Source organism: Zalophus californianus, chromosome 5, assembly GCF_009762305.2.
Source record: "Zalophus californianus isolate mZalCal1 chromosome 5, mZalCal1.pri.v2, whole genome shotgun sequence".
NCBI classification, from domain to species: domain Eukaryota; kingdom Metazoa; phylum Chordata; class Mammalia; order Carnivora; family Otariidae; genus Zalophus; species Zalophus californianus.
The window spans coordinates 75,032,032-75,046,606 of record NC_045599.1 but is presented as its reverse complement, the minus strand read 5'-3'; the positions used below and the strand labels follow the sequence as shown (position 1 = coordinate 75,046,606).

At 36.2% G+C, this 14,575-nt stretch overlaps 1 protein-coding gene and 1 non-coding gene across 4 annotated transcripts in view; both read right to left on the bottom strand.

Moving 5' to 3' along the window:
• Positions 1–14,575, bottom strand: part of LOC113929649 (leucyl and cystinyl aminopeptidase) — an 88,918-nt gene that overhangs the window by 49,541 nt on the left and 24,802 nt on the right. For 2 of the 3 annotated variants that reach the window (XM_027606697.2, XM_027606696.2), the window contains exon 2: positions 2,169–3,009. In XM_027606697.2, coding sequence (XP_027462498.2) covers positions 2,169–3,009 — 841 coding nt within the window. Of the gene's footprint in view, positions 1–2,168; positions 3,010–6,479; positions 6,542–14,575 lie in introns of all 3 variants that reach the window. The other variant, XM_027606698.2, reaches the window with a different exon arrangement.
• LOC113930074 lies at positions 14,014–14,141 on the bottom strand. Its single transcript, XR_003522444.1, has one exon. It is a non-coding gene; the product is annotated as a small nucleolar RNA SNORA13 (small nucleolar RNA).

Here is a 14,575-nt window from a genome sequence, read left to right as displayed (position 1 = left end):
CTGGAGCCAGACCAGTTAAGAAGATGCTTGAGGAGTTCAAGATAAAGAGACTGAAAAACTGAAGGACAAAGAAATAAAATACATCCCCAACCTAAATTTGTTAACTGGTTCTTTTAGTATCAGTTTATTATCTAGAACCTTAAGCATATCATCAACACCTTCTAGACTGATCTCCAGGTTCAGTGACCATCTCCACATCTTAGATGACATCAGTAAAGTTCCCTGACCACAAATACATGTTTGACATTTACATATACTCTGATTTTCCTATCAATAAGGAACATATCCCTTAATTATTTTATCTACTTGTTTAAATAGTTATTACATTTTGGAGGGGAGATACAAAACATTTCTCTAATAGAACTATGCAAAATTAAAAGTTGGAGAGAGACCAAAAAAATTGCTTTGAATTACAGTTTTCAGATACCTTGAAAGGTATAAATAATCTTCTCAACTTTTATCTTCCATCAAGATATACAACCACGTGGGGCATTCATTTTACTGAAGCAGGCAGGTTAACAGATTTATATGCTTTTTTAACAGCAGAATTTCACATACTAACTTGTTTTAATAGATTTAAAAACACTAAACAATATTCTATTTCTTATTTTTAAGGAATTGCCTTCTCTATATTTATAGTATTTTCCACAACTTGATCTAGCCCATGTCAAGAGTCAACAAGTACTCAAAATCACCTTTCTCTGCCATACATTTATTCCTTCCATTATATAGTAGTAGGCCCAAGGGACTCCAAGGGCAATAATCTGATTGGAAGAGATGACTACTGGATTTGTCTTCAAGGTCTGTTTGCATTGTTTTAATGTATATCCTGTAGTTCCTAGAGATGATGAAGATTCTAAAGAGAGAAATAAAGCCAAGAAGCCATGAGCTGCCATAATTATAAATTTGCCTTTTTTTTTTTTTTTGGATCCCGTCTACTGTATTACAGTGCAGTTTTACTTTGTTAATAGTGACATTTGAACAGGTAAAGCTCTAGTTTTAGAGCAGAGTGAAAGTAAAAAGGAAAGAAACATTGACCCACAAAGGAAATGGGTGTGAGCCTGTCCTGGGTCACATTCACCTCTGGCAGTGCCTACCCCCACATGTCACAATCATAAATTTGTTTTTAACATCAGATCTCACACAAGTGCCAGCATGCCATCTTTTTTTTTTTTTTAGATAAAGGCAAAGAGAAAAATTACTTATTTGAACAGGTATAAACATCTTGCTTTGTCTTTCTCCATTTAAGAAGGATCAAACCATTTCCTTAAGATAGATTTAAAATATTCATTTCTATTTTTCTCAATACACCAACATACATTTGCCAAATGGCATCAGTAATTCACAAACTGGCTTACAAAGTAATATGAGGGGATGGGCCAAATTAAATGGATCTAATAAGAACTTCATATACATAAGAGAAATGACATTATTGCTACTTAAGAATAACCTGTATGAAGTGTGCACTGCATCTTTCCAGAAATTGGAACTATATACTACGAATACTAAGATTAAAATGCAAAATACATAATCTAAATAGGGAGCTGAATACTTTTATGTTTTGAATCACCATTTTTTAAAATCAAATTAAGTCTCTCCTAGATTTTTTTTAAAATTCCCTCAGAAATCCAAAACAGAGTGACTTTTTTAATGAACAGCAAATATTAAGGACACTAAAAATGATATATGTAAGCATACAATAGTTCTTCCTGCCCTCTTTCTCCATCTCACTAAGCACCTCCTAAAAGTTCTGCACATTAGGAAAATAGGTCTTAAAAAATAATCCATACTCTTCTTTGCATCCCATTGAGATCTTGTGAGGTGACTGAAAACTAGATTCACCAGGATATGAAAAGCTCAAAATAACTTAAGATTTTGTGTTAGAGAATATAACTGATATAATCTTTATCCATGTCCTTCCATCGGCATGCCTAACTCCCACCACGATGTATGATATATGACATATATGAGCATGATAGTTGCTAAAGGCTTTGACTAAGAGAGAAATAGTATATTCTTTCCAAATCACCATTCTACTATTTTGCACATAACCTCCTACATTAAAAAAAAAAAAATTCTAGTTGATGTCTCTGGTGTGGGCAAAGGAATCCATATTATGTAAGTCATCACAGAGCAAAGAAGTAGAATCATTTAGGAAGGCTACATACTTTTTCACATTACTTTCATCTGTGTAGGAGATTCCATAAAACCCATAGTAAGAACTAGATATATTCGCCGAATATTCTATCTTCAAGGTATAACTGTGTCCTTCAAGAAGGGTTTCAGGGGCAACAATGGCAATTTGTTCATGAAATGGGTATTCCAAGACCTCAACTTGTTTTTCTTGGCTTGAAACTGATGACATAAAGGTCACTCTCGAAATATTATGACCTGTACTGTGAAGAATGATATTCCACGTGGCCTGAAGAGCCTGAAGTGAAATGGTCACAGAACCCTTGAATGTCATCGAGGTTAGGTTTGGGTGTAGGTTAAGTTCATAGCGTAGTGGCATTATGGCAGTGGGAAGCCTGACTTGTGCCCAAGGAAACAACTTTCCATTTGTTGCAAGTGGCTGAATTAGTCCCATTGATTGGTTTTTTTTATGGCAGCCTTCTTTGGTAAAGGTACATCTGGGCAGTAGATAAATCACCATGATTATAGAAACAGCAACCACAATAAGAAAAACACAGACCGCCATGGTCCTCACAGACAGTACAGAACAAGTCCCATCTGGGCTCGGCCTATAGCCGGTTGCACTGTTCCGAAGGCCTGAGCTTCTGTTCATGAAGGACATGCCTAGCAGTTTTGCAGATGACTCATAATCCTCTTCATCCTCATCCATCTCATGCTCACCAAGACCCCGCACCAGCAGTCTTGAACCCCGGGGCTCGTATTCCACCTCATCAGGCTCTAGAGGATGTAAACAGGGCTCTTTGGCTAAATCTACCACATCTGGTTCTTCCTCAAACATGCTGTTTTCAATCATATTCCTGGGGAGCTGAAGCAGATCTAAACAACCAAAACATAAGGACAAGGCACAGAGTTAGAAAAAAAATTTCATAATAAAATGCCTACTAGCAAAACCACATTTAATCTAAGAATTTTTTTTATCACTAAGACTTATTTCCATCTCAGAGCTACTGAATTAAATAAGGTGCTTATAATTTTCTTGTGTCATCCATTAAAAACTCAAGCATAAATAAAAGTATACCACAGTCATGAAACAAGAAAACTAAATAAATGCGCTAGTATCAAAAAAAGGCAGTGGAGACTAAATATTAATTTCCCTAATACACTTCCCTTAACAACCTGGGCCCTTGTCTTGAGCTTTAGAGACCCGTAGAGGGCCTGGCTTTAGAACTGCTGTGCCTGTCCTCACAGATCAGAGATGTGCCCACCCACAGTCTATGTATCCTTTCTGGAGTCTGGTCACCAGAACCACGGGAATTCTTGCCTAAAAGGCCCCAAACCTGCTTCTAAAGCACTTGTGGGTCTCTTTGTTGAGTCAGGTTTCCCCTACAGAGGAACACAAACTGGTGTGTCCATTTACAGGCTTGAATGATAGTTAAGCAACAGGCTGGGCTATTTTTTTAGCTCCGAAAGGGGGATGTTCCTATTCCGTGGCAAATTATACAGAAAATTTCCATAATCAAAAAATCATTTAAAAATAAGGCAAAAGAACTCTAAAAACCAGATACAAGTACAATCCAACCTATTATTTCATGCTTCCAGGGCATTCAGAAATACAACATATTCTCCCCTGTAACAACCATATTATATACCATGAGTATAAGTGGATCTTGAGTTAGGGTAGTAGTGAGAGCTTTTATAAACTACAAAGAACAACATTACTTGCCAAAAATCAATGAGAAAAAAAAAGTAAAAAGGGTAAATAAATCACTCATAGATCAATCATTCCTAAGATAAGATCACTCAATGTTCTTTATTTAAGAATAGTAGATATTTAGCTTTTAAGGGATCTCACAAGTTTGGTAATTGAAACCTCCATTAACCTTTGTCTACAAGGTACTTCATACATTAGCATTTCTAACCCTCACAACAATTCTATAAAATGGCAAGTATAACTATTTCAGACACGAGAAAGCAAAAAAGAGAAATGGGTTAATTTAGCTTCATTAAGTCACAGTTGTTTTGACACAAAACTGATACTGAAGCCCAGGTCTAAAAATCTAATTCCAAATTTTAGATTATTCCCATTATTATACTGCATCATCCTACTCAACTAATTCAATAAGGGTAAGAGTTCATACCTAAATTATTTATTTTGTACTTGGCAATGAAGTTGCTAAGAGTATTATTTTACCATCATCAGAATAAAACTTACATAAAATTATTTAATAACTAAATATCTCTACCTTAACAGAAATGCCATGTATTTTGTGTGATCCAACAAAAGCTCAACAGTGGCGACTCATAATCCATGAAACAAAGTATCAATAAATATTAGGACAAAATTGAGTCTTGCTACCAAGTGTGGTCTGTGGACCAGAGCATCCGCATCACAATGCAGCTTTTTAGAAGAGCAGACTCTCAAGTTCCTTTCCTGAATTTGAATTTTAACAAATCCTCAGGTTATTTATGCACACATCTGCTTGAGAAGCCCCAGTCTCAGCCTTCTCTACGGTCAGATCCCAGCCAGCAATAGACACTCCATTCCTGGGTGTGCTCTGGCCACCTCAAAATGCTTACTTACTCTTCTGAGAACAAAACACACTGCTGTTTCAAGCTATCCTTCACATGCCTATTCTCCCTGTTGCCCTTGCCTGCAAAGTCAGCATTTCTCCCAGGCTACCAGATGGACACCTGTCATTCCAAAACTCAGGTTAACTTGCTACAATGTAAATTAAGAAAAGTTACTTTCTTTTTGTTTCTCTTTTTTATTATTACATTTAAAAAATAAATCTACTTTTCACTGCATGTCACTCCTTTCTGCTTTGGGGAGCACAGAGACCCCAACAAGGTTACCTTTTCCTACCTCCTCTCTATCCTGAACTTCCATACAAGCCATGCTACTTTAACACTTTTCTTTGAATAAAACTTTTGATCACATTCTAGGTGTGGGTTTAGCAAGCTGCCATCTTCCCATCCACTGTGAAGGACCTACAAATGGAAGAAGAGTGATTTAACATCCTGCTTGAGGAATTTCATCTCCTAAACATCCAATAGTGCCCCCACTTCTCATGACAAAGTTGTTTTGTTTTGATGGTTAACTGTGTTTGGGGGCCATTTACTTCTTTAACAGAGCAAATATTGCTGTAACTGAACTTAAAAAATTTTTTTAACTCTTAATGAACTCTTAATGGGTTAGAAATTTTCTGTGGTAGTTTTTAATCGTGGCACAGTGCTGAAGATTAATTGCTTAATTTGTTTATTCAAAATATTTAAAAGACTTTTTCTGACCTTTTTTATTACCTTATATAGGAAAATTATGTTCTCTTAGCATTTGCCCATGTTGTTTTGTTCTGTGTCAAACCTGATGTAGACAACAAGGAGGTCTGCACAGTATGGTTTTTTTTTTTTATTTAATGAATTTCTAAACTAATCCTAGGTATAATTTCAGTTTACTTAGAGCACACCCATTCTTGAATTCATATCCCCTTAGAACTTTGGTTTTGTGTGTTTTGACTCCTCAGCAATGCCTTACTCAAGGTAAGTGGTATTCTACCACCTGACCATTTTGGCATCACCTGTCTGCATTTCATTTACTTCAAATCTTTTGATAAGGGTTTAGTCAGATGTCTGCCAAATCCAAATACTGTAATTTTATTATTTATCACCCATTCAGATTAATACCTATGTAGAATTTTAATCTTTCAGAAATAGAATACATTGACTCATCTGCTATAATTTATTGCATATTAGAAGCAAATTTTTGTATATGTGTACAACGTCAAATTAAATATATCAAACCAGGGGAAATCATTCTTTTTTTTTTTAAAGATTTATTTATTTTGAGAGAGTGAGAATGAGAGAGAGAGAGAGTACATGAGAGGGGGGAGGGTCAGAGGGAGAAGCAGACTCCCCGCTGAGCAGGGAGCTCGATGCAGGACTCGATCCCGCGACTCCAGGATCATGACCTGAGCCGAAGGCAGTCGCTTAACCAACTGAGCCACCCAGGCGCCCCAGGGGAAATCATTCTTGTTACTGGTAACCCATGAAGACTGTATTTCCAACCTATTTAAGAAAATTTTTCTTTGGACTCTTAAATCAGTACACTTTGATCTTAGCATTAAATTGTAAAGCAACATCATTACCCCTTGCTCTAATGGATTTATTTATATTAAAAGAAGAGATTCTACAGAAACAGGAAATTTTCTAAAACCTTTTAAATCCAGATATACATGCTATTTATAAGCCAAAAGCAAAGAACGTCCTAACTGAATGTTTCCGTTTTAAATAACATAAGCCCATGTGGTAATAATCTAAGAAAATTGCAGACATTTCTTTTCATCACATACCATGAACGGGTGCTCCTCAATGTTGTCTGTGGATCAGCGTCAATCCACAAACTGTTATCTGTCTGTGACAGGATATATGTGGATGATTAGTATTTAAAAACTTATAGCAATTTGTCAATAATTTTATGTCTATCAAATTTAATCATTTAAAAAATGGAGCTTATAGTTTGCATGTCTTTTTCATTTCAGTTTTCCAATAATTCATATTTTTAAATGCTACAAAACTTCTGCAACAGATTAAAAATTAAAAAAAAATAAAAACTTCAATTCTTCAGCTAATATGGGAGGCAATGGGTTGGATTGTCACTATCATGGCAATCCAGGTCGATATGAAGTTCTCAACTATGACAGCAGAAGTGAAAAGGAGGGAATGATTACAAGTCGTGTTAAAAAGGGAGAATACCCAGGAACTGAGGCTCCCTTGGGCCAGACAGTCTGTAAGATGGAGTGACAGAGGAAAGTCTATGTCAATTCCCGATATACATTCTGGCTTGGAAAACTGGAAGAAAGAATGCCATTCATTGAGATTGAGAATATAGGTTTTCAAATTCTCTCTCTTGTTTTTTTTTTGGGGGGGTATAAGAGGAGCAATAATGAGAATGGAGTTAGGGGATGGCATTTGTTATAGGGCACGACATATTTAATACATCTCTCAGAGAGTCAGGTGGAGATGTCTGATTAACAGCATGTTACAGAGTTAAAGACTTAACTTTACAAAGAAGTTCAAATCATGCCTCTTCCACTGACTGCTTGACCTCAAACTGGTTACCAAACATTCCTTCACTTCAATTTCCTCACCTATAAATGTGGAAAACAGAACTATTTTATAGGACTGTTAAGAGGATTAGGTCATGTGGATCTGGATTCAAAACAGGGATCTGCGTGGAAGATTCAGATTTCAGAATCACCTGGGTATACAAAATGAAAACCATGCAGATGAGTGAGGCTACTGAAAGGGAGGTAAAAGTCAGAGAGCATCAGCACTTAAAAGGTGGGCAGAGGAAGAGGGACAGAAAAGGAGAATTCAGAAGGAATGTACCACAGGTAGGAAAATTAGGACAGCGACATCCCAGAAAATAAAGTTTTCATGAAGGAAGTGGTCAGCATTAAACGTCTTAGAAAGGTCACAGAAAATGCGGCCTAGAGAGGCCACTAGATCTGGCAACCAGAGAACCAGGGACTTTTATAAAGCACCTTCAGGGGCACAGTAGGAATGAAAGCCTAACTTCAACAGTCCAAAGAATGGAAAATTAACATGGGAAGGCAAGAGCTGCAGACTATTCCTTCACGGTACATAGTGATGTGTCAAGAAAAAAACACAGGGTCAAACTAAAAGAAAATATGGCACAGAGAAGAGTTAAGTTCTTTTGTTTTGTTTTTTGTTTGTTTGTCCGTGTTTAAGATGGGAACAACTTAAGCATGAAGGAAAAGTAATGAATGCCAAAACGTGGAGGTGAAGGAGTAGACGAGAGGAAATGTTGGGGTAGGAAGACATCACAAAAACTCCAGTAGCCTTGACGGGAAGGAGGCACTTCTTCTCTGATCCTGGGAGACAGAAAGTGAAGACAGAGAAGAAACACGTATAAGCCCATGAAAAGCTGAGGATGTGACCACAGAGAAGCCTCCATGTTCTCTGCGACAGGAAGAATCAAGGCCATGTGCTCAAAGGCACTTGTGGAAAAGGCATAGGGCGCTTAAGGAGAAAAATAAAGGACAGAAGCTATGGCAGAGGACCAGGGAAGGATGACGCAAGGACAGAATATGGCTGAGAAGTTCAGTACACCCAGCAGAATGGGCCATACTACCAGTCTCCATAAATGCCTTTAGCAGTGTTTACCAGCCCAAATCTAAAAGAAGAAAAAGCGGGTTATGTGTATTTTACCACGATTACAAAAATGAAAAAATAAATGCCAAAGAGTTTTTAAAGATTTTATTTATTTATTTGACAGAGAGAGAGACCAAAGAGTTTTTAAAGAGTAGAGAAAGCAGTTGGGTTAATTCGGGGTTAAATATGTAGAAAGGATGTGGTGAAAAGCTAAGGGGAAAATGCATAAGGTGCCAGCAAGAGAGAAAGTGATTAACAGAGGGATTCAATTTAGAAAACAAAACAAAAAGTAAAGCTATGGCAAATAACATGGTTAGCAACTCGAATTAAAACAAGAAAACTTCCCACAACTTTAATCCCTTGAAACTACCATTACATTTTTCTGAGAAAATGAAATGAAATGGGGTTTATTTTCAAACCAACAAGCCAAAACAACTTGAAAAAAATAGGCCTAATTTCAACAAGGCTTTTTGGGCAGATGCAAGATTGCTATATTCAATTAGGTAATATAGCAACTTGCTATATTCAAATTGGGCCTTAACAATAAAGAATTAGGCTTCTTCAGAGGCCTCCCAGACATATTTAAACACAGCTAAAAGCTTCAAGCATGAAGCAGCTTTTATATCTTCTAGATCACTGCCAAATAGAAACTTCATAAAATTTCTGAAGTGATGGCTAATTATCAAATAAAGTAATTATTTCCCCAATAAGCAATCCTCTGCCAACAAAAAGAGATTTTATTTTTTTAAAAGTTTAATCTTTTTTTCCCTAAGATTTTATTTATTTATTTGAGAGAGAGAGAGAATGAGAGATAGAGAGCATGAGAGGGAAGAGGGTCAGAGGGAGAAGCAGACTCCCTGCTGAGCAGGGAGCCCGATGTGGGACTCGATCCCGGGACTCCAGGATCATGACCTGAGCCGAAGGCAGTCGCTTAACCAACTGAGCCACCCAGGCGCCCTTAAAAGTTTAAACTTAAAAAGGAAAGAAAACAACTAGAATTTAGAAAACAGTGACTTTTCTGTACAGTTCTGATCTGACAAAACATTACCCCACTCCTCCTCAACAGACACACCCAAAGAAAACCTATTCCTATTAATCACGGTGTTCCCGTTAAGTTACATAGAATACAGCATTTTCTCACCTCCACTAACAGACGACAAGTTTTAAAGATGTTCTCAACAGCCCCTTTCCCTGATACACACTGTTTGCTTACACCTCAAAGCATGAGCAGTGTCATAAAATACTAATACAGAAAGTCCTGTATGCATTCCTACTTTTACGTAGTGCTGTTTCAAAAACCACATTTAATTTTCCAGTTGACAGGTCCAAGGTCACAACCTAGGATGCATGACCTGAGTAGGGTCTTTCTTCTCTTCCCCTCTCCCACCTCTCTTGTGAGTAGAGCTCTAAGACAGCAGTGAATGGAAGACTAGGGGTGGAAGGCAGGAAGATAAGAGAGAAGTGGTCATTTTATAAGCACCATAAACTCACCTTATTTCGTTGTAGAAGAGACTAAAATGTAATTTTCCCTTTCAAGTTACCTCTAAAGTTCACTCCAACACATACAAAAATGCTGTGGAAGACTTCTACTTCCAATATGTGACATGGAAACTGATACCAGACTTCTTCTTCTCGTAAGCAACTATTAAACTGGACAAAATGATGCAACTATATCTAGCTACTGGATAAACGAGCAATAACGTGAGCTTACACTTGCTTGCTTCTCTGTCTTGGGACAACTTTCTAATTGTAGTATGGGGAGCTAGAGTCCTAGCTGAGCAGGGCTGGTGGCAGAGACAGGACTGGAGAGGACAGAACTGTGCAGAGTGGGGACCACACAAGTTTGTATAGGGTTCCCTGAGAGTCCTTACTCAATGCTGGGCATAACTACATAAGGCTTACAAAAGAATGGCTGTAATAAGGTTACTATGGAGTAGATATACTAGAGGTCAAGCAGCATAGGGAAACATTGACAGACTAACCCAACCTGAATAAAGACAACTCATGAACACTGCACATCACTATGAAATGCTAGAAAGACTTCACTTTAAGGGAAAAAGCACACCCTAGAATAAGACCAACTCCAGACCACATTAACAAAGTTTAAAACCAAGCCCTAACAAAACCCACACAGCAAAGAGTCTGGGGGCAGAGATGTGCTAAGTTAGAGGAGCCTGAAAAAAACTTTGAGCTTTCCACAGATATTTCCCAGCAAACCTATATAGGGCCATCAGCCAGTAAATAAACTGCTACTAAAACAAACACCACTCTACAAAGAAAACTTTTTTTTAAATCAGCCTCTCTACAATGTATCAACACTGTTGAATACATAATAAAAACATTACTAGACATTCAACAAAACAAGAAATGTGACCCATAAGAAAAAATAAGTCATTAGAAACTGACTTTAAGTTGGCCCAAATATTGCATTTAGTAAAAACTTCAGAGCTGCTATTTGAAATGTCTTAAATAAAGGGAAATGTTTTTAAACAACAATAACAACAAAGGAGAATATATGAACAGATGAGACTCTCAGCAGAGAAATTGAAACTACAAAAAAGAATCAAATGGGAGGGGGGAGAAAAGGAAATTCTAGGACTGAAAGGTTCAATAATTAAAATGAAAAAGTCACGGAACGAACTTAATAGTAGATCAGAGATGGCAGAACAAAGAGTCCATGAACTTGACAGATCATTAGCAATTACCAATTTGAGGAACAAAGAAAAAAAGGACTGAAGAAAAATGAATACAGCATCAGAAATTTGTCGAACAGTATAAGACAGTCTAACACATGTAATAGGATCCCCAAAAGACTCTGAAAATAAAGTAGAAAAAAATATTTGAAGATACAAAAGTTAAAATTTTAGTAAGTTTGGTGAAAACACTATTTACCAGATCCAAAAAGCTCATCAAACTCCAAAAACAACAAATACCAAGAAAACCATATCTAGCTATATCACAGTCAAACTGCTGAAAACCAAAGACAAAGTCTTTTAAAAAGCCTAAAAACAATATGTTACATACAGGAGAAAAATAATACAAAGAACACTAACTTTTTATCATGACAATGGGGGCCAGAAGATGACAGAACAACATTTTTAAGGGGCTGCAAGAAAAAAATCTGTCAACTCAGAATTCTATATCTGGTGAAAATATCCCTCAAAAATGAGATAAAGATCTTTTCAAATAAATAAAAGTGGACAGAACTAATCTCAGGCAGATGTGTACTTTAAGATACTATAAAGGAGGTTCTTTACACTGGAGGGAAATGATATCAGACAGAAACTCAGATGTGCAGGAAGAAAAGAATACTAGAAATGATGAGTAAGTTGTTAAAAATAAAAGTTTATGTTCTTTATTCTTCTTAAAATTTCCTTAAAAGACTGTATATTAAAGCTATCTGCTTAAAGCAAGATAATATGTGAGTTTTTAACATATATAAAAATAAAAATATGACAACAAGTGCAGAAAGACTAGAGAGGGTGGATAAGAAGAATTAAATTATATTTGTGAATTGAGAAGGGGAAATGATAAGTGTCTAGTGAGAAGTAGGAGGTATAAAGTAAGAAGAGAGAAGCATCAGGTGTAAAATGTTAAATGGCATAATATTCACAATAAAAAGACTTTAATAGGTTAAGGATAGATATTATTAACCCTAGAGCAATCAATAAAAATGTCACTTAAAAGATGGATAGCTAAAAAGTCAGTAAATAAAACAAAATGAGGGTGCCTGGATGGCTCAGTTGGTTAAGCGACTTCTTTCGGCTCAGGTCATGATCCTGGGGTCCCAGGATTGAGTTCCGCATTGAGCTCCCTGCTCAGGAGGGAGTCTGCTTCTCCCTCTGATCCTCCCCCCCTCCATGCTCTCTCTCTCAAATAAATAAAATCTTTAAAAAAAAAGGACAGAGAAAATGAAATATTAAAAAATACCCAATTCACCCAAAAGGGGGCATTAGAAAAGAAACAGAAACAAAAACAAAAGGGACAAAAACAATGGCAAAATGGTAGATTTAAACACAATCACATAAATAACTTCATTAACTGTAAATGGATTAAACATTCCAACTAAAGAACAGAGATTATCACACTGGATTAAAAAAAGCAAGGCTCAACTACACACTGTCTTTAAGAGATACCTTTTAAATTTAAGGACACAAATAGATTAACAAATTAGAACAAAATTTTATAATGGTAAAAGAAATTCATCAGGATAAGATACCAAGCTTAAATATGTACGTACCTAATAAGAGAGCTTCAAAATTCAAAACAGAAAATGGCAAAACTCAAGAAACAGAAACATCCACAACCATAATTGGAGATTCTATCATCTTTCTCTTCATAATTAATCAAACAAGTAGACAACAAACAAGCCACGGAATATCTAAGCAATACTATCAACTAATTTGGCCTAAAAGACATTTATAGAACATTGTACCAAACAACTGCAGAATATTTATATAACAGTCACCAAGATGGGCCATATACTGGACTATAAAATAAATCTCAATAAACTTTAAAAGACTGAAAGAGGGATGCCTGGGTGTCTCTGTTTGTTGAGTATCTGCCTTCAGCTCAGGTCATGATCCCAGGGTCCTGGGATCGAGTTCCACATTGGGCTCCCTGCTCAGTGGGGAGTCTGCTTCTCCCTCTGCCTGACACTCCCCCTGTTGTACTTGCTCTCTCTCATTCTCTCTCTGACAAGTAAATAAAATCTTTAAAAAAGTAATAAAAGACTGAAAGTGTTTTTTAGAGACTATGATCTCTAACCACACTAGAAATAATTTTAAAAACCAATAGTAATAAATTATCTAGATGGTCTCTAGATATTTGGAAAACAGAAAACAAACTACTAAATAATTCACAAGTCAAAGAATAAACCACAAAGAATTATTTAGAAACTATCTGAAATAAATAATAAAAAAAATTTAAAAATTGAGAGAAATCCGCCTTAAATGCCTTTATTAGAAAGAGGTTTAACCTTGCTTTGCTGAGGTTTAAAATCAGTGATAAAAGTTTCCACCCTAAGAAAGCAAAAAGAATAGTATATTAAACCTAAGAGAAGAAATAATAAAGAACAAAGCAGAAATCAATGAAATAGAAAACAGAAATAACAAAATTAATAAAGCAAAAAGTGCTGGAGGGCAGGAAAGTAGTATTATTGGCTCTTAATCATATTCTCCTAGAAATTGACCTTCAAATCGACATTATGTCAGGTCCTCGTGGATCTCCAAGACCAATTTTTCACTTCTCAAAAGTCTAGTTAGGTTCATGTAAGAGACAAATCAGAACTGGGTCCTGGGCTAGAGACAGAGATTCTCTTTCACAAGCCCCACATCTGTACCTCTTCTAAGAATATCTGATAAAAACAAAATCATTTAGCCAGTGATAATGCTAGGCTACAACCAAATTTAGAAAATCCATATGTTCTCCCCCTCCTCTTAAAATAAAAAACTAGAATTTTTTTTTTTTTGTAAATCCAAGTACTTAAAAGAAATTGGAGAGCTATTTAAAGGAAACCTCTTATCTCTTCAACAGTAAAAAAGTATTCTTATGCAAAAAAACTGTACTTAACTCATCTATTTCTGAATTTAGATTTTTGTATATTGTTTTCTTAAAAAAAGAAATCTTTTTTAAAACGGTTTAAGAGAAACTATACATTTAGCAGAAAACTCAAGATCACATGTGTAAACAAATTAATGTAAAAGCATAAACTGTTACTTATGCAGCTCCTACACCAACAATATCCAATTCAAGGACAGGAAAAGGCTGCAAAGCGTTCCGCCTTTTTTGACACCACATTCGCTAGTTTCCAAAAGTGAAGGGACAACACAAAGGCTACAAGAAAAATATCTTTTTAAGTGTCCATTTAAAATTTTAACTGAGTACTTCTCAATAAGAAAAAGAAAAAGAAAAAAGAAGGGCCTCATTTTTAAGCATTTGATTTAAAGTGCTTAATTTATTTAGGGTAAATCACAACTCTGAGGTTCATTCTGCAGAAATACAACCATCCTGCAGTAGTTCAGGGTACAGTTTTGTGAAACCAATCTCCAGAGCCAGCACCTTTGTTCTAAATCTCAGGGAGTCAATGGCCAAACCTATATTTAAACTAGATCATTCCTCAGCTCTAAGTCATGCTTCAACAAATCCTTAAACACATACAACCACGCACAGTGTTCGCTCTGCCTCTGACCGGTATGTGAGACCATATATGTGTAACATATGTCTCGGTTTCTTTCAAGCATGCATGGCTGTTGTGGCCACTTCACATTTT